This window comes from Maniola hyperantus, chromosome 3 (assembly GCF_902806685.2).
Source record: "Maniola hyperantus chromosome 3, iAphHyp1.2, whole genome shotgun sequence".
NCBI lineage: Eukaryota > Metazoa > Arthropoda > Insecta > Lepidoptera > Nymphalidae > Maniola > Maniola hyperantus.
Window position 1 is genome coordinate 7039362 of NC_048538.1, and position 26822 is coordinate 7066183.

At 36.1% G+C, this 26822-nt stretch overlaps 1 protein-coding gene across 9 annotated transcripts in view; it reads right to left on the reverse strand.

Moving 5' to 3' along the window:
- The window catches only part of baz (par-3 family cell polarity regulator), a 75264-nt gene that overhangs the window by 25846 nt on the left and 22596 nt on the right, over window positions 1–26822 (reverse strand). For 3 of the 9 annotated variants that reach the window (XM_069509590.1, XM_034984860.2, XM_069509589.1), the window contains exons 1-3: window positions 21528–21567; window positions 19184–19317; window positions 1143–1343 (exon numbers count right to left, since the gene is read on the reverse strand). In XM_069509590.1, coding sequence (XP_069365691.1) covers window positions 1143–1343; window positions 19184–19317; window positions 21528–21552 — 360 coding nt within the window. In that variant the 5' untranslated portion in view covers window positions 21553–21567. Of the gene's footprint in view, window positions 1–1142; window positions 1344–4436; window positions 4712–19183; window positions 19643–19974; window positions 19994–21527; window positions 21568–26822 lie in introns of those variants that run through there. The other 6 variants (XM_069509594.1, XM_069509593.1, XM_034984856.2 and 3 more) reach the window with 4 other exon arrangements.

Here is a 26822-nt window from a genome sequence, read left to right on the forward strand (position 1 = left end):
GTTCGACGACATGTCGCGAAATGTTTCTAGTTCAATTCGGGATTCGGGAAATGAAAATACCGAGCACCGGAAGATACAAGTTTCGACAAGTTTTCCGATAGATTGTAGAATTCTCTATGGACCATTTTCCCAGAATTCGAATTCCCGCGCAAATCAAAATGTTTATTTTACTACATACAGGTAATATCTATGCCTACCTAATAAATATTGTTACAAAAAGTGGGAAAACTCTTATTCATTTAGCCCATTCAGACAAAGTTAAAAGTTTTACTTTTAAAGTACCTACCTACATTGGATTTCTCTATTACCCCAAAATACAAAATATACATTATTAATAACTACCTACCTAGTAAATGTGTCAAATATTTTAAAAATTAAAATTGTAATTATAATATTTTATCGTTTGTCCTTTTTTTCTGTAAAGCTGCTGCTGGGATGGGATGAGCTTGAAATAATTCGAATTTCGAATTCGATTTTATGGTGCGTGTAATACGGTTTCGATCTTTTCACGGCTCTGGATTCTGGGGTTTCAAACCATATCGGGAAATCCGCGCATCGCCGTTTACGAGAAGTATGCGCTGTGGTATGCGTATGTCTGTGGCTATTCTGTCTATGATCAGTGTTGTCACTTTAGCGACAGTCGCTAGCATAGACTAATTGGTCGCTAGCGACATTTCGGAGAAGTGAGTGACTTTTTTTTTTACTTTTAGCCACAAAAAATATTTAGCAACTTTTCTAGCCACTAGATTCATGATTCATCGGACGAACGGACGGATGGACAGACGGACGAACAGACGGACAGACAGACAACGAAGTGGTCCTAAAAGTGGTTCCGTTTTTCCTTTTGAGGTACGGAACCATAAATACTATAAAAAATCGTCATTTGTTTTGTACCTATTTGTTTTCTATTCTGATTTCAGCGACTTACAACTTTTTCTACGCAGTAAATAATTTTGCTTCAATCTTTTTTTCCTGCAATATTTATCAAGAAAAGCTTGTGTTTTGACAAAATATGTTATGGTTTGGATTTTAAAATAATATGAGTTAAGATATAAGTAGTGTACGAAAGTCTAGATAATTACGTATTTTGCAACCGTTTTATAAACTACTATTAATTCATTGTGTTATCAATGATAACTTACCCGAAACATATCGGGGGAGGCGGTGCCGGCAGAGGATCCGCTGGCGCCATCTGCCGGTGCGGGTCTTGTAGGTGCTTGGTTGGTGCACTCCGCCGTCAGGGTCTCGCGGTCATCCGCCACGTCTCGCACCCGGTCGTCCGGGTCCAAGATACCGCCGGAGCTGGCGCGAAGTGCCCGCACGCCGACCCATGTCTCCGGCCCCTGAAATTAATAAAAATTCTATATTGTATTTTGCTTTATGTTCAGTTAAGTACCTAATTAAATAATTTTTAAAAAAATTAAACCCAAAAAGACTTGAATTCAAATTGATCTAATTAAAAAAGCGAAAGGGGTGAAAGAAAAGTTTTTATATTTTAAACATTCGAATTTCAAATAGATTCGAAGAATGTAGACGGAATTTATCCATACTTAATATTATAAATGCGAAAGTGTGTCTGTCTGTCTGTCTGTCTGCTAGCTTTTCACGGCTCAGCCGTTCAACCGATTTTGACGAAATTTGGTACAGAGATAGTTTGTATCCCGGGGAAGGACATAGGCTACTTTTTATCCCGGAAAATTAAAGATTAAAGATTTTCAAAAACCTAAATCCACGCGGACGAAGTCGCGGGCATCATCTAGTAAGTACATAAATATTCATCGACGTTTTCAGCGTAAGTTTGCCCAGAATTTTCGTTTTATGTTTTATCAGTTATCACTAACGGTATTTTACATGATCTACATCTAAATAGGTAATGCATGGACCTACCTTTGTAATGGATAGAACATTGCCTAATATTATGTTTAAAAAAATACAATGATATGAAATAGGTACAGTGGCAATGGATAGATAGGACACAGTTTACAAGTTTCCTTTCAAATTAAAAACTCCCTTTTGCATCACACAATTCGATGGTGACTTTTAGAATTACAAACAAATTAGATAATTAATTCATATCAAAGAAACAGCTGTACTTATAATAACTGTAGTGTAGGAGACAAATGTGTGGAAATGCCAAATGCCTATTCAATAAACAATGTCACATTTGTACAAAGGAATTAATTTACGAAATACAAAATTTATTTATTTAACGTATTTTTATTTTTGTTAAATTAATACCTTGCTAATCTCTTCTCAATCGAAATACACAACAGTATAATAGGTCTATTTGAAGGAATTTATCAAGGTACTTCAGTACCTACGTAGTACTATTATATTATATTCTGTGCTTCAGAGTTCAGTATCTGGCACGAACGTTCCCACGCGATATTTGCGCCTTTCAATCTATTCATTGAAATGAATGCTGCGTGAACACGGTTTTATATGTACGATTGTAGATATAGTGGTGTTTTGTCCGATTGTCTGTTTGTTCGCGAACCTTTGTGAGACTGTCAGCCTTGCTCTCGACAATGGTGGACCTCGAAGCTCGAGCAGATTATCGTCAAAGCAAAAAAATGAGAACTGTGCAAGTACACTACTTAGTACTTACCCTATAATAAATTGTTTATCATTGATTTTTTGCTACCTATTTCCGAGTAACTATGTACCTGTTCTACTTAGTATTAGAAGTAGATTTCCTATGCCGCTAATGCAATTAAAACACAGCCGAGTCAACGATTTTTACCCTCTACGGGACAACGGAGGCCGTATATTGATGTGTAGCCACTAGCCACATCCAAGTTTCAAAGATGTCCTAAGTAATGATAATATCTATTATGGAGGAGACCTAATTTGTAATTACATACCAAGGTACAGTACGCGCGGCGAGAGTTTGGCTTTGACCGTTATTGCGCAGAAATCAGAAATTGGGTATCAACGGGCAATTAGTGGGGTGCGGGGCGGGTGTGTAGGCGCACGCGGTGCTCTGATTGGCGCTCCACTGCTCCAGTCGTTCCCTGCCTCTGTTTGTACAATCACGTTCACAAGTGAATTGCTATTTTCGTTAATTGTTTATTATATAAGAATCTGAATAGCACTGCTGCTAAGACTTTTTTTTAATGTTAACTTTTGTATTTAATAATTATTTTAAGTTTTCTTTTGTTTGTATGTACCAATTTTACATGTATCTTGGAATAAATAATTTTATTAAAAAACAATTATTTAGAATTTTCATCGCTGTCTCTGTAAACTTTAAAAGGAAATAAACATTTTATATAAGTAAAATAACTATCAATAGTTTTAATAAATGAAGAAGTTTATCTATTTCGTATTATTTTCTAGCATTATTACCACTGTACATGAATTTTGACCCACTCAAATATCCAACCTGGTACATAAAAAAGGAAAAGTATTGTGTGCGTGACAGTACCCATGCGCAGTAATCCCCTCCACCCGAAGGTCAAAGCCAAACTCTCGCCGCGCGATCTGTATACTAGTATACTCATATAAATACCTTAGATCAAATTGCCTATCACTATCAGAGACAGGCGGGTGGTGAAAACTGAGAAATACCTAATTACCTGTTAAGAACGGGATTATAAATTATTCTAGGCGCATGGCTAGTTTTCTTTTATAACGTAAACAGTTCATGAATATTATAATTTATATGAGGCTCTTCATAAAGAAAACTATGTATCGAGGGGATACTTACTACTTAGCCTATGATTGTAAAATTGACCAGGCCTTAATTTAAACTGTTGTCAGAGCGCCATATTTTGAATGTTTTGGTAGGTAAACAAAGAAGTATTATAATAGAGCAGACTGAAAACATTTGGATACAATAGAACAGACTGAAATACCTACCTGGTGGGGGTGATACCACCTACTTTGAGGAATTTCTATGACTATCTACCAGGTACAAAACCTACTTAGTCCACAAGAAACCAAGATTATTTCGGCGGATTAGTCAACTACAGCAAAGTTATAGTAAAGCGTTGACGAAAACAGAGCGAATGGAAACTAGGTGCCTAGGTATCTACTTTGCAGATTAAAACAAATTAAATACAAATGCTGTCAGCTAAAGAGACTTCTGCATACTTGCGCATAGGCGCTGTAGTTTTAAAAGCGCGAGCGGCGCGGGAAGCGATACGTTGACTGACACACCAATAGCGTGGCAGCACAAACACCCCGCTGTCGCCTTTCATCGAAAAATCGTCTACTGCTCAGGTTCAAAGTCAGAGCTCTTTTTATCTGACATTCATAGTAGAAAAAAAAGTGTTTACAAACATTCTGTTTAAAACAAAATCGAAAAACATGTTTTAAATAAATACTTATTTACTTCTTTTTAAATTTACTATTGTTTTAGACATTTGTTAAAAACAATAACAACTCTTCCTATATGTTACAGTCAGTACATAAATATAAGAACTAGTTCGTACCCAACTAACTGTTCTCCTTTCCCGGTCCTTGTTGGTCAAGCGAGCCCGTTTCTTCAACCGAGGGGGTGGTATCGGGGCCTTCGGACACTCATCCATCATGTGAGCACTCACACATTTTCACATTTCACTCGATTTCACTAACTTCTATTTAAAAAGCGGTGAAACGAATTTGCTCTGTTTTGTTTGGCACATTTCATCTTCGCAGTTCGTATTAACTATAATCCCGTAACACTTGTACAAAATAACATACTTAATATTGTTGAATTTGTCTATAGGATAGCTAGGTGCACATATGATCAAAAAAACGGGTCAAGTGCGAGTCAGACTCGCGCACCGATGGTTCAGTACTACAGTCGTATTTTTTCGAGATTTTGCACGATAAATCAAAAACCATTATGCATAAAAATAAAAATAAATCTGTTTTAGAATATACAGGTAAAGCTCTTTCATATGATACCCCACTTGATATAGTAATCTTACTTTGAAAGTTGAAAATACTGATTATATGTTCATGAACACATTTGATTTTTTTTTCGTGATGCAAAAATCACGTGTCTCGAAAGATGTCTAAAAAAGCGATAACTACCTACATAATTAGCCATAGTTCTTATACCAATACCTAAACGTGCTGTCTAAGCAGTAGTAAGTCCGACAGACTTCTCGCGACTATTTCATTGACACAGTCGTTGCAAAAGCTACGAGAAAACCGCACTGATTAGTCATGTATATTATTATGCACGGGCTGCAAACAAATATTGAAGACAATTAAACGTGATCAAAAGAGTGTCGATACCCTTAGAAGAACAATTACTAGTAGGTAGTACCTACTAGATTTGCGATGAGCGCTTAAATGCTAAAACCTAAATCACAGTTCTTGTGTAACTTTATATTATTATTTTATTCCATAATATTTACCCTACTATAATAAGTCAATGATAATATTAATTATTTTAAGGCAACACTAATCCGATCGGTATAATTTTATACATGTACCTACTTAGTTAATCTAAGGTTTCACTTGACTTGAAGGTACTTGAAGGTAGCCACTTCGGAAATGTACAATAAGTCATAATAGTTTTTATAGAGAACGTTAACTAAGTACTTATAATGAAAACAAATTCACAGAAGTGGAATTAAATTACCTTGGAGACCAAGGCTCAATTATATATGGCTTCATCCCCATGTTTTGTAAAGATAAAGATGGTTGGTACCTATTTAAAAAAACTAATTTTACATAAAAATGCTAAGTAAGTACCTGTTAGATTTAAGCTCAATAGTTTTAAAGAAGAGTGGAATGCTGTTGACAACCGTTGTACAGAGGAACTAGGAAGTTATATTTTAATATCACCTACAAAGATGAGATCTATATCTAATCCCGAAAAAACGGGAACCTGAGTGATAAAGAAAAAATAGTTCAACGACGGTCCCGAGTCCCGACCTACTTAAAATAAGTAGGTACTGAGAAATTAAGAAGATTTAGCACATGACCGTAATATTTTTCTCCGACTTGACCTCCGAGCTTTAATTTGAAGATGAGCCACCACATGATCGAAACTCTAGCTCTCTCTACCAAAAATATTAGCTAGCCGAGTTCCTAGAGTAGGCAATTAAAATTTAATCCTGATCTTTTCATCTTTAGCGGTAATAAGTGTACGCCACTAATATAGTACGGTCGGAAAGAGTCGGTTATTTGTACCAGGTCATTGGTGCGGATGAAGCCTTGACCTTCGCGCACCGCCAACCAAATACGGCCTCGCAGTGCACCAGATGCTACATCCCATTACGGATCGCGTGATTCATTATGAATCCGCTTATCGGGAGAAAAACTCTTTTCTATCTAATTATGATAGACCTTCCTCACGAAACAGTGTAGGTATCTACTTTCAAAGTAACCTCATTTTTTTCATGCTACTTAGCAGTTTTCTCGGTAGCTAATTAATAAAGAACTTCTCACACTTTATAAGTTAACACTTTCCAAGGTAACTGACATTAGGATAGCTTTTGTTTTGCCCCTAATTTCGTCCGTGTGGATTTCGTTTTGTTTTGCTTTCATTTCTATTCCAGGGATGCGTTAAGGCTAAAAATCTTCAAGATAAAAGCCATATCTATGTTAAATTTCATTCAAATGGTTAGTCGGAGTTCAATTTACTTACAATTCTATTTAGGATGAAAAGGCATCCGAATCTGGCGATCTTCTTCGATAACTTTATAAATATTGCCCAATAAAATTTCAGTAATAAATTATTACTTATCTACTATTGGGTATTAAAGATCGCATTGGATAAGATCGGATCGGTTAGGTAAGGCGCAAGACTAGCTAATTATTTTCCAAGTAGGAAGTACCTACCTTCCACGTCGCGGTTTCTGTAATCAAGTGATCGTAATTTGATGGAACTTCCTTTCGTTATGCATGAGTTACAGTTACTATCGCTTACCTATTCAATGTTACCATTATGTTTATATACCAGTTTACTTAAACTATTAATATTATCTGCCAGGAATTGGATCAATGTCAAATTATTCAAATCGTGGTTACTATACCAAGTATAACTTACATTGCCGGTTCATCTATAATTTCTATCCAGATTTGACCAGGTGCATATTAATATATTAGCTTAATCCCGCGATTTCGTCCGCGTGGACTACACTGAGTTGGTTACAGTAGTAAAGTATGTTAGTACTATCAGCGGCATAAAATCAAGCAAATCACAAACATTATTATGTTTCATACGAATGAAACGGTGCAAATTATTCACGGAAGACAAACTGCACGTGAAGAAATGGTAACGTCAGCGGTAAAATCACGCGAGAGAGATTCCTCGCATCACACAACGCGTGTGCGTACGGCACGAGCGTATGTGTAGGTATAACTAAAGACTTTATAGAGGTACTTATCTGACAGTGACTTGCTCTCCTCCTGAATGAATATACAAATTGACGTCATACACCCAGTTTCTGTGGAAACTGGGTGGGTAGATTTAGGGAAAAGCTAAAATCTATAATAATATTATAAGAAAAATTTATAAGAAGTTCTAAATGTAGAGTTTCCAGTTGAAAAAAAGAGAGACTACAATCCAAATAAACCTAAAATTAAGGAAAGGTGGCAATTTGCCTTCTTTAGTAGTAACACCAAAGATTGTACCGAGAGTCAGAATCGAAAAATTCAGGTCAGTCTCGAAAAGGACATTACAGATTAACCTCCCTCTTGTTTTCTCCACTGTGTAGGCGCCCCAAAGCAAAGAAAGAAAAATCTTTGTCAAAATACATCTAAAACAGCTTTATGTTTATTACAGACTTTTCTCTAACTAATTTTAGCCATGTAAGGAATGTTAACCGTCTAAGTGGGTAGGTATCCTTTTGAAAGTGATTCAAACCTTGTTCAAATACAATAGCATACGTAAGTGACTAAAACAATACGCAGTTTTTGTTACGATAACTGATTATTATCTTCTATATTATTTTCGTCAAATTTGTCGAAGGCCTTTTTCAGAGGCGACGGAAATGCACTCCATTATGGTTCTGGAATCACACGTCGAATGATAAGTATTAACATTTGCGTCAAGAAGATTTGCATGCCAATTTGATATTCATTTATCTAATTGGATTGGGGCGGACACTAAATGCATTATGTTGAATTGAAGGGTAAGGCAAGAGGTATCTTTTATCTTTAAAAAAAATGCATCTATCATTAAAAATTAATACTTAACCAAATTCTAAACAGATTTAATCCTACTTCTTTGGCAATCTTATATTTTCTTACATTAACTAGCTTATTGGCTTTAAATTCATCTCAACTTTAATACATATTATGCCTACAGTCACGCGTAGAATTTGACCGACCAATTTTGTCATTATTTTTGCATTAGAGCATTGAATGACAAATTCGAAAATTAATTTGTTTTCAAATACGGCACTCAATCACTGTCATGATGATCATTTCACTGCCTAACTATCATTTTTTATTCATACATTCGATTTGGAAATAATTAAACATGTCTCAAGGTCCAAACTCGCAAAATTATTACGTAAACGTACTAAGGTGTGTTTAGCACTCATCGTAGTTTGTAAATTCGCACTCCATGCAATTTAAGATGTTTAAAACATTATTTATATCGCTTAAATAACCGGGGGAACGTGTTCTCGGCTCCACTATAGAAAGGTTCACCACTATTTATTCACGAATATTATACTATATAGGTATAGCGGTAATATTCAGTATAAAGAGGTTCATTTGCACTTTACATATCTGTAATTTCAAGTTTCGGAGACACGTATTTATAGACATTTATACAATTTTAAAATGATTAACATTATAAATAGAAAACACGATTACTACATAGATTTCGTTAATATTCACTGGAAAGATATTAATTTGCACTGATCTTTACGTAATTTCTTAATTTCAAGACACGTAATCGCGTATTTTATACAGATTTATGTAAATAAAATGAAATTAATTAGGTCCCTAGCATTTTTAGAAACACAAAACCGCAAAGTATGAACTACGAACACATATAAAGATTACCATAACATAAACCTATAATACTTTTTTTTTAACTGGTTTTACGGCTCTGGGTTCTAATCTATAATAATCTTGCTGGGAACCAAAGACCAATAAAGTAAACTTAGCAAGATACTTTTTTTTTTAACTGGTTTTACGGCTCTGGGTTCTAATCTATAATAATCTTGCTGGGAACCAAAGACCAATAACCAATTGACAAAAAACAAATGACACAATTTTATTTCCTAAACAAATTTTGGCAAAATTATGAATCGTTTTATGATCGTTATAAAACTTATGTTTCTACAAATAATTCACTTGATAAAACAAATTACCAGACAAATTGTCATTTCATAAAATATCATTTGACAAACAATTGATTTCTTTAATCGTGTTAATTAGTAAAACAACATATAGCACTTTTTTTTTTGATAAAATGAATTGTTTGATAAAATGAACTATTTGATAAATACTTTAAGAATTCACTAAATCTTTTATATGTCGACCGGGCCGACGGAAGAGACCGCTTACTATGGTGACGGGGCTCTTTCCTCCCCCCCGCTCCCACCATCAAGAGCGAGCGAAGCGAGCTCGGGACTTGGGGCACTCCGACTCGGAACGGTTAGGTTAGAAGGGGATGGCGGGGTCTGTAAGACCCCGCCATCCCCTTCGTGGGTTATTTCTTTTTTTACCACCCAGAAAAAAGGAGCCCCGCGAAGCGGGGCTCCGTCGACGGGCCCCGGTCGACGAGAAGAGACCACCACTATGGTGGGGGGTCTCTTTCCTCCCCCCCGCTCCCACCATCAAGAGCGAGCGAAGCGAGCTCGGGACTTGGGGCACTCCGACTCGGAACGGTTAGGTTAGAAGGGGATGGCGGGGTCTGTAAGACCCCGCCATCCCCTTCGTGGGTTATTTCTTTTTTTACCACCCAGAAAAAAGGAGCCCCGCGAAGCGGGGCTCCGTCGACGGGCCCCGGTCGACGAGAAGAGACCACCACTATGGTGGGGGGTCTCTTTCCTCCCCCCCGCTCCCACCATCAAGAGCGAGCGAAGCGAGCTCGGGACTTGGGGCACTCCGACTCGGAATGGTTAGGTTAGAAGGGGATAAACCCCCCCCCCCCCCCCCCTAACCTACCCAATCCTTAAGTTTTTTAAAACAGGCTACGCCAGAAGACTCGCTTTAAAGCCGTTTAGAAAAAAAAAGTTTACTTTACTGGTCTGTACAGCAGCAGCAAGAGTATTATAGATTAGAACCCAGAGCCGTAAAACCAGTTAAAAATAAAGTATTACAGGTGTTAACGGTGGTAAACTATGACAGTATCTATCGTATTTTGCGATTTTGTATTGTGTTTGTTTAGTTTATTCTAAAAATGCTAATTGTGATTAAAGTGATTAATTTTATTTAAAAAAATGATTTTCGAGCTCTGAAATTTTAACTTAGAGTTTCAGGAGCACCCCCTTTACTGCCCCCTATCCCAATGGATGGTATTGTACTCTATAGCAACCCCGTGTTCTCTTCCAATTTCTTTTGAAAGAACATTAAACGTTATCATATTGTGTTATATCCGTCAATTTTTCACATCGTTGCATACACAGTTTATTAAAAAAATTGCATCCTTGCACTACTGTTTACTGAGAAATAGAATTATATGATTTCAACAAAACAATCACACAACTTTCTCGCACGATGTTAGAATATTAATGCTGTTAAGCTGTTAATTAAATTACGTATAATAACTTCATAATTTAGGAGGCAACTAAGGCATTCGCAATAAAGCGTGTCGCACAGTCGTGCCGTGCCGCGGCGTAAACACTACTGAAGAGTGAAGGCAACTTAGTTAATAAAGATCGCACAATAACCACAATAATAAACTTGAGAAATAAACTATTTCGAATCGTCTGCAATGAAATAGCATAATAAACAGTATTTGATGTATGAGCTGCTAAGAAATAACGTTAGCTTTACTGTTGCAACTGGAGAAATTAGAAATGATCAACAACGCTACGGGAGCACTGGAACCCCTATTTTGTATCGAATAGTTTTAGACTAACACTGTAATGGACTAAATGGCGACAAGGTTTGACACTTTTTTATTAGACCTAACATTCAGAGCGACGACGACTGGCGAATACCTTCAGCGAGAATTGCCAAGGAATTTTAAAGGCTGCTTTATGAATACAACTTGCAATGCTAAAACTTGGCTGATGTGGGATGATTAAATACCATTCGTTCTTAGAATCTTTATACAAAATTGGATTAGGCGACATTCAAACTTTGTTCTTTAGATTTAGAGTTTCTACATTACTTGAGTAGCTATAGAGGGGTAAAAAGTTTCGTGACCTTGCGAGAACAATATTCCAAAATAATGCAAATCATATTATTATGTCAGAACTTTCTTACTTAAGTAACGTACGTACTATGGAAAACTTAATCATTAAGCGTTCTACAAGGAGAATCAACCGCCTACAATAAACTATTAATAATCAAAAGCTGTTAATTAATAAAGACGACCGAGGCCATCTCGGTGACCTTCTATAGACTTGGATCAACCTGTCTTAGCTAATAGTTAACCGTTTAACTTATGATGTGTAGGCACAACACACGAACTAACTTTATTGTCAAGAAGGTAGTACCTTGTAAGGCTTTAGGATTGTTACAAAATATAAGTATACTTAATACTATGCGAAGACTTTTTGACAAGTATTCATGCAAAAAGTTATTGATATTTTTACTGATATTTAAGATATTATGAATCAGAGTAAACACATGAGCTCGAAACTCTTCTTTTGTGCTTTTAATCTTCTATCTTTTAAGTTCTTGTAGTAGTCTCCTTTATGAATCTCGTGAGAGCACAATAAACGAGAAGTTTTATATAATAATAAATTATATAATATATATCTGGATCTATAAGTGCACAAGCAGTCTAAGATTCAATGATGAGGAATTTCCACCACATCAGGTTGCATGCATCATAAAAGGTGTTACAGTTATGCTTTTGTACCGCGTTGAAGTAAAACGTTGTACCTACCTACATTTGTTGCATTCAATCATGCGAACGACTTGTACAAGGTACAAGTTGTTCGCATGATTGGTACAAGGCGTATAGTTTATACGAAGTCAGTGCGCTGGCGTCAGTCATACTGGCTTAAATATAAAAAAACCGGCCAAGTGCGAGTCAGGCTCGCGCAATGAGGGTTCCGTACTAGTCTTATTTTTTCGACATTTTGCACGATAATTCAAAAACTATGATGCATAAAAAGAAATCAAAATCTGTTTTAGAATGTACAGGTGAAGACTTTTCATATGATACCCCAGTTGATATAGTCACCCACTTCGAAAGTTGAAAATACTAATTATTAGTTCATGACCACAATTTAATTTTTTTTTGTGTGATCTAACCCTAAATTCACGGTTTTCAGATTTTTCCCCAAATGTCAGCTATAAGATCTACCTACCTGCCAAATTTCATGATTCTAGGTCAACGGGAAGTACCCTGTAGGTTTCTTGACAGACAGACGGACGGACAGACAGACAGACACACAGACAGACAGACAGACAGACCGACAGACAACAAAGTGATCCTATAAGGGTTCCGTTTTTCCTTTTGAGGTACGGAACCCTAAAAACCATGAAAAGTCAGGACAAGTCTTTTCATTATGTACGACTAGGTAAATAGAAGATTTTGGTCGGTATAGTAGTCGGCACTAGGTGTCGTCGCATCCGTAGCCCAGTCATTGTTTTATCAAGCCAAACCCCTAAGGGTTCGTCGAGTCAATATTTGCCGTAATATACTTAACATGATAATGACTGAAGCTTATCATACCTATTACTGCAATTACAAAAAAATATTAAAACAGGTACTTACGTACCTAAGGAGATAATGAAAAGTTCTATGTAAGTAGTTCCTGCTACTAGTTATTACGATTTACGACTTAACACTAACATTTTTGCACCAAAAAATATTAATTTACCGAGACGGCTAAGTAGATCGGTATTAGTTATTCAAATCCATACGTGGTATACCTACTAATATAATTATTGCAAAAGTGTGTAGAATAGAATATACATATAATTAATGTGAAAGTTTCACTGTCTGCCTGCTAGCTTTTCACGGCCCATCCTTGCTAAAATTTGTTGCAGAGATGCTTGCATTTCGAATCCAGGGGATACAGCCTACTTTTGATCCCGGAAAATCAATGAGTTCCCGCGGGATTTTTAAAAACCCATCCGTTTAACTGATTTTGGCGAAATTTTATACATAGATAGCTTGTATCTCAGGGATTGACGGTACCTAATAGGATACTTTTTATCACAGGAAATCAAAGAATTCCGATGGAATTTTTGAAAACCTACTTAAATCCACGCGGAAGAAGTCGCGGACATCATCTAGTGTTAAAAAAATCATACGTGTGCAAACAATGACCATATTAATATTGCGGTGGTAATCGAGAGGGCAGTAAGTCGGATTTTTCGAATTTTTAAAGTTACTTATTGCATGAAATGTTCGTTAAAAATCTTTCATCCAAACTGAGTTTTTTGCCTCTATTGATACGACATAAAAATCGAGGTATAGTTTTTTCACATAGATAACGGAATACATGATTATATTCCCTACTCGTAGCGGTTTTTCCAATAATACAAAATATTTTAAACAATACTTTAGCCATTTTCTCAAAACTGCCTTTTCTGACTTGCTGCCATCTCAGCAGAATATTATTTTCATCAATAAAACCGGTTTGAGATGGGGCTGGGAGCCTGGGACTGGAAGGTCGTCAAACGGTTTTAATTTCCAACCCTGGGATGTAACTTGCGAACAAGTTTTATTCGATGTTGATAATTATAATCCCTATTCCCTACAATACTGTACGGTATTTATTATTTAATATTAATACTGCTATTGGAAATTGTTAATAGACAAATAGCTCAAAAATATATTTGCTCTGCAAATACGAACAGGCGCGACTTCATGATTATAATAAAGTTCCGAAATGAAGAAACTTTTGCGATACTGGTAATCTACAAATACAAAGTTGCTGTTGCTAAATTAGTAGGTACATAGGTACAGCATATTAATAAAAATAGAAGCAGAATTAATATATTTTATTCAATTAAACTTTTACAAGTAAGTCTTGTTCGGAATGCCTTTCATACCGAGACTAGCCAGCAAGAAACTGAGCGATTGCTTTTTTCAAAGATTTGATATGAGTACATATGCCGTGTATAAAAGTAATTGCAGTCCCGCGCATTGCTGGAATGAACTACTTCATGTGCTCTATATAGTTTTTATTTGCAAGCATTTTCCGTATAAATAAATGCCAAAACATGTACAAAGGTTTGCAGCTAATAGCTGTGCGATATACAGGAAGTGGATTGGTTCTCTAACAATGGGGGAGTCGGCAAATAACTATTCAAATCACACACATCACATGTTCATGTATCCGAGCATATTAAGCGATCTTGACCACATAATAAAAGGTAGGTAGGTAGTATGTTACACAATTGTATTTAATTAAAATGTATTTATTGAAGCTAATCTGAATGAATCCCCAATTCAAGTAATGCTTGATTCAAGCATCAATAATATATCTACATTCTACATACCAATAACAAATGACATGCGGTCGTAGAATACTAAAATACATAGGTACAATATTTTATTTAGCTTTGAAGTCAAAATTTTCATTTTCATGATTCTAGGTCAACGGGAAGTACCCTGTAGGTTTTCATGACTGACACAACAGACAGACGGACAAACGGACGGACGGACAGACAGACAGACAACGAAGTGATCCTATAAGGGTTCCTTTTTCCTTTTGAGGTACGGAACCCTAATAAAATAGAGAAATATAGGAAATAGGTAATAAAGATAACCATTTCTTATTTTCTTTTTAGCGAAGCCACAAACGGTCGCTAGTAGATAGATAGGTAACACTGATAAAGATGGTATAAAAAATTAATATTTATAACCAACATTAGTCAACTCAACGTATAACGCGCACTATCTCAGGAATGTGACAGATTAGCTTCAACACAAGGCTGGCCCCGCTGGCCCTAATAGATCGTTCGTTAGGCAATTACTTATCGATTACCCTAAAGAAAAAGGCAATCAATTCTTCGAGTTTACGAGGGAATTAATTGAAACTGAAATCATTTTACATTCAAGGTTTACTTGAACATAACCCAAGCAAACTGGTTATAGATACACGCACACAAGTGGTAAAGTATCTATTACTAAATTAAATTAAATACAAGGCTAAAAATTTAATAAGTGTAAGACATGCCAGGAAAGATTTTGATATAAGTGAAGCGTAATATATCATTTTTAGTGACATAAAATTGATGAGATAAACCCGAGCTTATTATGAAAATTATAGCTACTACGGTACCAGCAATAAGCTTAGTAGAACTGGCAATTGACAACTTTCTAATTATTTCGTAGGTAGGTACACTACGTTGCCGGGGGCATTGTCTAAATATTAGGTAGGTACTAGATGATGCTCGCGACTTCATCCGCGTGGATTTAGTGTTTTTTAAATCCCGTGGAAACTCTGTGTCTTTAATTTTCCAGGATAAAAGTAGCCTAAGTCCTTCTCCGGGATGTAAGCTAACTCAGTATCAAATTTCATCAAAATCGGTTGAACTGTTAGGCCTGAAAAGCTAGCAGACAGACACTTTCGTATTTATAATAAGTATTAGTGTGGAAGTATGGATGTGCTAGATATTATTAGTCTGAAATTCAATCAAGATTATGATAGATTTCTTACTCTTGAAACTCTTGAAGTAAAAAAGTTTACAACTAGGAATGAAAATGATGCAAGTAAAAATCATACTATACTTACTTATGATTAAGTAGTAGGTAAAGTCTTAACTTAAAGAACATAGCAACTAAAGCTTTGGTAAGATAATTTGGTATGTCATGCAAGGACCAGTATTTTAGTTACTTTCACAGCATTATGTCATATGGTATATTATTATGGGGTAATGCTGCTGATATTAATTCTATTTTTGTGCTGCAGAAAAGGGCTGTTCGAGCCATATACAGTATGGGGCCACGAGAGTCGCTGAGAACTAAATTTAGGGAAGTTAAAATTATGACAGTGCATAATCAATATATTTTTGAAAATTTACTGTACGTACATAAAAACATAAATAAATTTAAAAAAAAAAGTGACTGTCATAATATAAATACTAGAAATAAAAATAAACTTGTAATTCCCGCCTCTAGGCTCAGTAAAGTTAGCAATTCATTTGCTCGTAATTCCATACGTTTCTATAATAAGCTTCCAGAAGACATATTGGAGATGTCTCTTAACAAGCTCAAAGTTTTCATAAAACGTAAACTAATTGAAAAATCCTATTACAATGTAAAGGATTATTTAAATGATAAGCAAGCTTGGGAATGAGTTGCTTAACGACTTTGTGATAGTTCTAATAAGTTTCAATAAATTTGTAAAGTGGTGATAATAAAAAGAATACCCGGCTGAGTTTGTTGTGGGCTCTTCTCAGACCTGGGCGCGTTTGGAACCCTCGTAGCTTTAGTTTTAAGTTTGCGTTATGACCTTTGTACAGTATACAGTATACACCTCAGCTCAACAGCAGTGGCAGCCAGTTCAATGACCGTATTGCGTGTATTACTTACTAAGCCGTATGGCATCGACAACATAATTGTACCTTAGGCCACGACTTAATGAAGTACTTTCCAACAACGCTATCACAATAGGAACCGCGAAAGTAATAATGTCGCCTCGCATAACAATCTATACAAATATGATGTACAGGTAAAGTTAGTTTGGGAGGTTGTATGTAGCGGGTAATCTCCGGAACTAATGATCCAATTCTAAAAAAAATTTCATTGTTAGATAGCTACATTATCATCGAGTGCAAAAGCTACTTTTATATAAGTAACTAGCTGATCCCCGCGGCTTCGCCCGCGTAGATTTAGGTTTTTAAAGATCCCGTATAGCCTATGTCACTCAGGAATAATGTAGCTTTCTACTGGTGAAAGAATTTTTAAAATCGGTTCAGTAGTTCTAAAGATTACCCCCTACAAACAAACTTAACGACATTACCTCTTTATATAATACTTACGGAACCCTATTTTTTTCCAAAATAAAATATAGCCTATGTTACTCGTGGATAATGTAGCTTTCGAATGGTGAAAGAATTTTTAAAATCGGTCCAGTAGTTTTTGAGCCTATTCAGTACAAACAAACAAACAAACAAACAAACAAACAAACAAACAAACAAAGTTTTCCTCTTTATAATATTAGTGTAGATTAGTGTAGACAACGGGCCGTGCAACAGAAATCGTAATATTTTAATTTCGCCATAACTTCAAAACCAAACGTCCAATTTTAATCATTCAAAGACCAAATATTATCTCCATAAACTGTTCTTAGTGATGAAATCATTTATTTTGATAAGGATTAATAGCATGAGTAAAATAAACGCGTTTAAATGTAGTCCAAAAAAAATTCAAGATTTTTAAATAAAAAAATGGTTGCTGTGCCTCACTCGACATAGATGGGTATAGTGTGTCGCGGACTTTTTTGTAGATATTTATAAGATCTACAATTAATTAGAACATTTTATGGTTCTATCTTTTATAGTTTAGGCAGCGTACGCAAAATAAGTAACTTTTCTGGTTGATTTTTTACACCTTGTGTCCGAAAAACCCAAATATCTTACGGAACCCTATTTTTTTCCAAAATAAAATATAGCCTATGTTACTCGTGGATAATGTAGCTTTCGAATGGTGAAAGAATTTTTAAAATCGGTCCAGTAGTTTTTGAGCCTATTCAGTACAAACAAACAAACATACAAACAAAGTTTTCCTCTTTATAATATTAGTGTAGACAACGGGCCGTGCAGCAGAAATCGTAATATTTTAATTTCGCCATAACTTCAAAACCAAACGTCCAATTTTAATCATTCAAAGACCAAATATTATCTCCATAAACTGTTCTTAGTGATGAAATCATTTATTTTGATAAGGATTAATAGCATGAGTAAAATAAACGCGTTTAAATGTAGTCCAAAAAAAATTCAAGATTTTTAAATAAAAAAATGGTTGCTGTGCCTCACTCGACATAGATGGGTATAGTGTGTCGCGGACTTTTTTGTAGATATTTATAAGATCTACAATTAATTAGAACATTTTATGGTTCTATCTTTTATAGTTTAGGCAGCGTACGCAAAATAAGTAACTTTTCTGGTTGATTTTTTACACCTTGTGTCCGAAAAACCCAAATATCTTACGGAACCCTATTTTTTTCCAAAATAAAATATAGCCTATGTTACTCGTGGATAATGTAGCTTTCGAATGGTGAAAGAATTTTTAAAATCGGTCCAGTAGTTTTTGAGCCTATTCAGTACAACCAAACAAACAAACAAACAAACAAACAAACAAACAAACAAACAAACAAACAAAGTTTTCCTCTTTATAATATTAGTGTAGAAAAGGAAATTTTATAGTAAACAGTTTCCAAATTCATGTTACTCATGTCTCAGATTGCAGATAACATTCATAAATCTTGATTTAATTACTTAGTTGCTTAGTTACAAAACCTCCTGCAGCACAATGAATAATCTTTACAAAGTTGTGTAAAAATATAAATTGGAAAATATAAATTAGATCACCTTCAAATGGACGAAAACATTGAAATCTTAAAGGCCTTTTGCAAAACAATTTGAAGTGAGAATTGCAAGCTTTTGTGTTACAAAGCACGCAAATAAGATATTACGAAACGAACTCTAGATTCTATGTAGTGCTTCTATTTGGTTCGACCCGAACGTGTTTTGCCTCACAACAATAGTCACAACTCAATACCGCAAGAGATATTATCTCGATGTTCTTCATGGTTCACAAATTGAAACTCGTAAGCTCTATTTGAGTTGATTATTTTCACTCATGTCCATAGGTTTTATGATGCTCCGTCGATTGACGTGTACCAAATAGGAGTTTTCAGTAGTTTCACAATAATTAGTAAAGTACATAGAGACCGCAAGTACAAATTATGTAACAGAAGCAGCTGTTGTTAAGTGCCACATATGAATAACCGTAAAACCAGGAGAACTGCTAATGCATTGCTGCCTTTTTGTATGAACTCCTTATGGTATAGTTTTGAGGGGACACCGCGAATTGCATTTACGGAATATAAAGATCCTGGAATACCAGGCATCCAGGTCATGTGGATGAAATTTGTTTCTACGAGACGTAAGGTAAAATTATTCTCTAAAAACTCACCGTTTCACTGACTTTGGGCAACAAATTCTTTTGCAGCTTCTGCACCGGATAAGTCTGTCTCCATCCGAATAACCTCACTAATTTGTCCGCCACATCCTCACATCGAGGAGGATCCTTCATCGTTTTATGTTTCACTTTTAAAACCACATTACATTACACATCGAAGGCATTGTCTCGAAACGAAGATATTTTAAAACGCTAAGTATTTAACATTTTTAGTCCAATTGCGAATATAACTGTTTCACTGGCATATAATAACTGAATCATTCCATCGAATAGATATTAATAAGTTCTAATAAACAGACGCGCTAAAAGTGCAAAAAATTATCGAGTGACGCGGCTGAACAACAGGCACATTCTATTTGGCCTCGGCGGTTATCGCTCCATCGTTATTCGTTATCTTCAATCCACGCCCCTCCTACTAGCTTGCATCAAGCGACGCTGCCTCTGGAGGTTCTATAGATCATAATCCGCAGCGTAGGTATAGAACTTTAAAACACGCTTTGGAAAATAAGAGTTCAACGGATGCTAAAAGTGATGTTTTACAATGGAATGTTTTAAATTTTTCACATCAGATTATAACAATGTACATGATACGCCAACATAAACGCAAAACCAAATAAAGAGTATGATAAATAATTAATTATTGTCGACAAAGACTGTGGCTTCTTGGAAAATCGCTTTAATCAAATTAATTTGAATTTTAAGCAGAGTTGAATAGGCAATAAAAAATTAAAATTTATGCATTTAGTCACATTGAAATTACCTACAGCAAATCAAGGCATACTTACTTTACGAAGCGTTGACACTGGTAATTAATTACTGTCAAGCATATGTTAAAATGCAGTCTTTGAAATTATATCCTTAGGTTGGGCCTGTCATTGTTGTCTGAGGATAATGAACTTGGATGCAGGAATATCAAACAGGTCTCTTCGAAAAGGAAGAAGTCTGTAAAGTAAAACATTACTCCATTTGGGGTTAACAGAGGCTAACCAGTACTGAAAAGCGCTTTACAGTACCTAATTCAAATTAAGAGCCTTGCTTTTCTTTTTTTCTCACATTTAATTACTATTCGGATCAAGTAATATAACGTAAATACTTTATTTTGTCATAATACTAATATGTTTTAACAATCGTCCGTAAAGTTGTTCAGCTGCAGGTTACTAAATACGAATAGAATTAGCGCGGATCCATTGTTGTAACTTGTAATTGTTGAGGTTATTCTTACGTGGGAGACAAATTATTTAAGAATTGGGTATTGTGAGATGGAACGAACTATCACGACTTGGTGGTGATAGTAATTACATAACACACCAATTAAAAAAGATATAACAGGTATCAAAAGAAGCCAAAGCTGGTGAAGAATACTGAAATATGACAAAGTAGACTTTTAAGACAGCTACTGAAAAGCAACTAGTGGCCAGGACCCTTCATCAAGCAACTAAGACTAAGTAGGTATATCATCCGATTCACATTGCATGAAGGCGCAGTTTCCCATTTGGCATGATCGAGAGTATAAGATCCAAATTAATAGGTACCTACTTGATTATGTGTATCGCCGTGCTTATGATGTGCACTTGTATTACTTTGACACGCATTTTGTAAGCCAAGACAAATTAGACACAATCATGAAGATAATTTGAGAGAACAATTTCCAAATGGCTCATATTTAAAGTAATAGCCTCAGCAAGTTGTTAAGTGAAGAAAAAAACAACCGCAAGTTAGAAGTGACTGAAATAATAGCGTAGTAGCTTTCTACGGTGAGATCTGGGTATATAGATCAGTGTCACTTGCTATTATCAGTTCTAAATGACAAAACAACGGCAAACCGTGACAATGTGCTTATTACCAGCTATTGAGGACAATGATTGAGGAATACCATCCGTAACAAGCGCACCAACCGTATTTGCAATTTCTGCAAATACAGTACATACTCACGTACTCTACGAAAATGTTGTGGTTTTACCGATAAATACAGAAGGAGATTCTTCTAAAATCTGGATCAATTTTGTTTTTGGATGTAGATCTAAAATCTACGAAATTTGGAAAATATGCACAGAAGTAAAGAGAATCGACAAAATATCTTGTTAAGACATGAAATGAATGTGTTAATTTAAATAAAATACTTGCTGCTTTAGTGAAATAGAAAAACCCCTGTAAGTTGCGAAAATAATAATTGGATATTTATTTTCACATATCGACCAGTCAGTACCTATGTAAGTGTTAGTTCTTAGAAAGTAACTAGCACAGTAAATGTCGTACAAAATAGGCTAGAAAGCAGTATCATAAAACGAAACTAAAACACATACTTTAGATAGGTATCGTTTAACAAGTTTATAATTACATATTATTGTGTTATCTATTATCATCGCGCGAGAAGCGTCCAGCTCGTATTAGTGCTCTGTGGTCGGACTTGCGTGCAGTCACGCCACACTGGATATTCAACAAAAACTGATGCAAAAGCAAGTTCACTTGTTTTTTGTTCAAGTTTTACTTGTTCCTCTTTACAAACCCTTAAGCGTCCTGCAATAAAGAATTTCAATCAGCAGCAATCGAATCATTACTAATTAACGCTTTCAGGTCATTTGACTCTTTCGAAGCATAATCTCTAAGATATCTACTCCACATCTAGAAGTCTATACCTTTTGATATTTACACACAAAATACCTCCCAGTAAGTTTCAACCTTCACTATCGCTTGCGTTATGTGGTGGACTGTGCAACTTTTGTGCTAACAAATACCTAACTAGCTGAACAGTGCTAAGTGACAATGCCTTCAATCTGCCACGTCCGCGTCCATCACTCCACTATTAATGAAACTTAACACACTTCACTATTGTGTTTATTCTATAGTATGTATAACGTATGTTCGATAAGTTTTTTGAAGGTGAACGTCACTTAATATAGCGGATGTAAACAAACAAGAGGCTGCGCGACGGCGGCAGGCAACTGGCTCAGTTTTCTGCGCGTGCGCCGGTCGCGTCGGACCGCGGGGCGGGGGACGGTACTCGGCAGGTCACCTCCGCTCCCCTCGAGGTAACCGAGCCATTACGCCCCGTGTAAACAATCACACGACTCTACACATATTAAACACCTGAGATATCATTAATATTCATTATATCTTCGCAAGAAGTTGACTTAAATAAATTCCAATATTCCAAATTATACATATCAATAATTCATTATTATATCCACAGAATCACTGAATAGAGAGCCAACAGAAGGGAAGTTACCTTGGCCAGCATAAGTCTGGCCTTTCAAAGGGGTTTAACGTTGATGGTAAGCATTCTGGGCACCTCAACTGTCTGGTCTGCAGATGCCTCCCTCTTCCTTCATCAAACGGTGATATTCATGAAACTCTTACTATTGATGATAATTCTACTTCTGAGTTGAAGGGGAGAGATTGTTTGACGATATTCTGATTCATTAACTTCCTTGCACCTACTGTAACAACTCAGACATTTTCGTGGTCTGAATGCTTCCGACAGCATGTTGAGCGTGATCTCCACATTAAATTGAAAACGTACTGGAATGTGATGAAATAATACCTAGTCAATTCAAGAAGGTCTCAAATCGTTCTTGCCGTGAATATGAAATAATTTAGATGTGACACGAAATAAGAGGTGAGAACAGCATTCTACATCTCAATTGATTAAAGATGCTGAATTAGAAATGAGGAAGCAATACGGACGCAAATCAATAACTAGGTGTCCACATACACAAGCACATCTTTCAGTGGTAAGTATGCCAATAGAAGATCCTTGATAATATAGAACTCTGCAGCGAATGAGAAAAATTAAGCGGCCTATGAAATCAGTTGAAAATTGAAATCCTTACAAAATAAATGTTCTGGTATAAGAACTATCAAATCAATGGGATTATTATAAGTGTGAAAAACGAGCATAATATTGAAAGCTAAGTATAGTGTAGAATCTTGAACATCGAGATAATGATATCAAAACTAATGTTGATCTAGACAAAAAGGCAAGGAAAGATTGGGAAGGCTACAAATATCCTGACTGAAAAATCTGGACAACTAATCGTTATTAATTGCATTTAATATAAATGCAGCTGATGTTTTACGGACTGAAAAATCTGGCATATCTAGTAAGTAGTCATACCTAATTACAACTAAAAAAAATGTTGAGTTAAGATTTTTATGCCACAAAGCAAAATAAGAAGAAGAAGAGAAGAGTTAAGATTTTTAGAGATATTTCAAATATAGCTCAAATGAACATTATTTTACACCAAAGAAATGTGTAGAAGAAGTACGTCAGAAGTTGAACATTAATAACTCGAAATGCTTTAATGAGGGTGGGGTGAGTGGACAGGATACAGTTTGCTTGTGAGTCTCTGTGTGTTGTGCATGAAGCGAAGCATGACAACGCGACCAGCGGAACGGTCGGGGTGTCCGTCGACCTGATCCAGTTGCTATCAAGGACAATAGACACTTTCCCAGAGGAACTAGCTATTTATATTAAATTCCCATTTCACATTACCCCTTCCGCTTTCTTTAATTTTTATAATATCATCTACCCTAAGGTTGCCTGGAAGAGATCGCTATTTTAGCGATAAGGCCGCCTATTGTACATGCTATCGTTGTTATATATGTCTATTATTTTAGTTTTGGTATACAATAAAGCATATTTTACTTTACTTACGTTACATTTTACAATATGGCTTTACGCTACGATTGGTCTTTCTAACTTTTCGTCCACCAAATTAAGTTGGGTAGGTAACTAAACAAACTCCGCAAGTTTGAGTAGGTAATATTTTAATTTATAACTTGATTATGATAATTTTATGCCTACAAGAGATTAATAAAAAGTAAGCGTTATATGTATCTGGTTCCTACACATAAGATAATTGTGAAAGTAATTTCATTAGGAAGGAGTTATAGTTGAGATACATAGACCGTATGCCTACGTCGTAGCTCAGTAGTGCCGTGATTAATTTTCATGTTCATTCTTTTTTATTCTATCCTGATTTTATATTATGTTAGAATTCCTATTTTATTGCTCTGCGTCGTCGATTTGAGACCTTTGATTGCTCAGCTGACTGCGCTTTGTATGCTCTTACTTTTAGCGTCTCTACAAAACAAGACTTCTTCGAGTCCTAATAATTGATGTAAGATACTCAAATCGCTGGACTCCTGCCACAAATTCTGACTCCTGCAAATATTTACAAGAAAACGGCTAGCGCCATCTAGATTTTCAGCTGTCCACTACAACATAGTACAAGCAAATAAAGGTTCTAACTTCTATGCCATGCAACGCCATGTTGTGAAAACGTGCATAACTTTACTGAATACTTATTAAAAATTATTTATATTATTGACTGTGCTAAAAGTGTAGGATCGATCTGATAATAATTTTTTATTAGAAGACACCTTAAAAACTTACTGTTCTAATCACTATGTAAAATTAGTATTAAGTATACTGAAGCTGGCACTAGATGGCACCTAAGCATTTGATTATAATATTATGGACATAGTGAGTGATATACCTATAGGATAGGTATAGTAGGGAACTAGTTTATGATCAGTGATCACTTGAAATTGCAACTTGCAAACTATCTATAACAAAACTGTAATTGGACGATTTCTATACATTACTTTAAAAAAAACATAATATGTATTTTGAAAATTTTACTCAGTGAAAGCATATTATCGATTATACCTAGGTAGAGCCCAAAACATTGTTTGTCTGTTAGTGCAAGCTTCACGCTAAAACTACCTACAACGGGTTTGAACGTAGCATATACCTATCTATTTATACTCTGGGTTCACATATAGGTGACACCTAGTTGTTTTTATCCCGAAAAACAATACCATTCGTTCAGGATAGGGATAGAATTTTTTATCGATGTTTCTCCATAACTCATGACATTATAGGTGGTATACCTACCATAAATGCAGAACCAAAGTAAACTGTGCATTTTATTTTAATAAGTTACAGAACCAAAAGAATGCACAGCTTACTTACCTACCTGAGTTAAAAATCAATTCCTATCGAAACCCCATAAGTGTTTTTCTGCTAACGCACTCTACTAACTGCCCTATGGCTTACCTATTGCATATTGTACATACCTAATAGCACCTTTCTATAACACGTACCTATAGAGGTAGGTAAATTCTTTATGGGATTACTGTGACTAGGCACGAGTTCGTTGTACCTGCCTACTATATGTAGATACCTCTACCTACCATACTATACGCAACAAAACACGTTTATTATACCAATGACCATTGTGTAATAGGTGTTAGAATTTATGCCGACTCAATCGGTTTACATAGTTACCTAGATAGGTATTATAAACAAAAAATATCGGGTACCTAGGACCTAGGTAAGTGAGTAGATACACATACCCAGACTGTCATTTAGTCATACATAACTTTGACCACGAAATCCCCTAGATCTATTAGCTCTGCCTAGCCTACCTAGTTGCTATGTAATAATGTATACCTACAGTATCAACGTTACCTACGGCCACAATGGGTGCAGGCAGTAGCGTGCAGGTCATAGAGGCATAAATGCACTGCTTACCCCAGTTGTAAGCTCAATGCATATTTTTCATTATGACCTGTCAGTAAACAGGTTCCTACCTAACTAATGCCTACCCTGGCTTCAAACCCTGTGCACGCCACTGGGTGCAGGGTTACCTTCGAACCTATAGTTCGAAAAACCGATAAACGTTGGGTTCCTAAGACTCCTAAGGAGCTGAAATAGCGACCTCGCACCAGAAAACACAGCGTTGGCAGGACCTCCCACTAGGCGGACAAACCCACCATGGCCCCACCAACCTCGCGGTTATATAGGCCGACACGCGGGAGGACGCCGGTTCGGCAGGTACTTGCTCGACGGCTCGTTCCCGGGGCGCCTTCTTGACTCCCTACAAGTTCTTTCCTATCTTATACTTGTCCCTATAGCCACTCTCCCCTTTGTCCCCCCGTTGAGTCGCAGGGTGTCGCTGGATCCAAATGAGGTGATCCAAGGAAATGCTAAAAATCATAATTGAACCTCCTACCACCTAGCCATTATTATGTTATTACGAAGTCTCAAAGTCAAATCTGAGAGTACAGGATCACATATAGTGTAGTTATGTTGGCGAAATAGTGATACCTAGTTACCTACTTAGGGCCAAATTCCTTTATTGACTCGTGTCCACGGTAACCAAGCCTGCCGCTTTATCGATTACCCGCTGAGGCATTTTACGCTCACTTGCTATTTACATAAATTGCTATGCAATCCTTCTACAGCTGATCGCAAAATGCCGCAACAGACGCACGGGCCGCTTCAGTACTGAAATTGGCGTTGTTTAGAAGCACGAGCCAACCAAAATACATATTATATACCTATAACCAATTCCTTTCGACGGTGTTCCCACTTCCCACTAGATTTCAACATGGGATTATACAATTTATTTTTGGAGATGTCGAATCTGAAAAATCCAATAGTTCAGCGACTACGATGAGATCCACTCGTGCTACTGACGTCATTCACAAAAACCAGCCAAGTGCGAGTCCGACTCGCGCACTGAGGGTTCCGTACTACAGTCGTATTTTTTCGACATTTTGCACCATAAATCAAAAACTATTACTTATGCATAAAAATAAACAAAATCTGGTTTAGAATTTACAG